Source organism: Fukomys damarensis, unplaced genomic scaffold, assembly GCF_012274545.1.
Source record: "Fukomys damarensis isolate Sample0158 unplaced genomic scaffold, DMR_v1.0_HiC HiC_scaffold_19, whole genome shotgun sequence".
Lineage (NCBI taxonomy): Eukaryota > Metazoa > Chordata > Mammalia > Rodentia > Bathyergidae > Fukomys > Fukomys damarensis.
In genome coordinates, this window is record NW_022900931.1 from 63898733 (window position 1) to 63899253 (window position 521).

Below are 521 nucleotides of genomic sequence, written 5' to 3' on the forward strand. Positions count from 1 at the left end.
CGGCCAGGACATGCAGCCCCAGGCCGGTGAGGCCGGGGAAGCCGGGGCCTCTCCCCCATCTGCCCGGCCGGCCACCGTGGAGAAGAAGACCGAGCAGCAGCGGCGGCGGGAGAAGGCTGCCCGCACGCAGGTGAGGGCCAGGGGATCTCAGAAAAACGGATAGCAAAGGAAGTTTGGGAAATAAAGCGAGGCCTCTTGTGCCTGCCTGTAGTCCCGGCTACTTGGAAAGCCGAGGCAGGAAGATCTCTAGTTTGCAGCCTGTGTAGACGACCAATCGAGATCTTGTCTCAAGATGAGCTGGCGGTGTGACCCAGTGGGGGGGCTTCCCTGGGTTGGTTCCTGGGAGCAGTGGGAAAGTAGCTTATTGTAAGGACGCTGGAGGAGCCAGTGTGCAGGGCTGGGCTCCGTGGTGAGGAGGGGCCATGGGGACCAGGCTTTGGGGGCTGGGTGCTGACCGGGCCCTTCCCCAGCGGGTGCAGCAGGCCGCGCTGCGGGCCGCCCGGCTCCGACACCAGGAGCTC

General features: G+C 65.3%; 1 protein-coding gene across 1 annotated transcript in view; it reads left to right on the top strand.

Moving 5' to 3' along the window:
- The window catches only part of Nop53 (NOP53 ribosome biogenesis factor), an 8283-nt gene that overhangs the window by 5578 nt on the left and 2184 nt on the right, over positions 1 to 521 (top strand). The window contains 2 exon segments of the mRNA XM_033766011.1: positions 8 to 130; positions 471 to 519. Coding sequence (XP_033621902.1) covers positions 8 to 130; positions 471 to 519 — 172 coding nt within the window.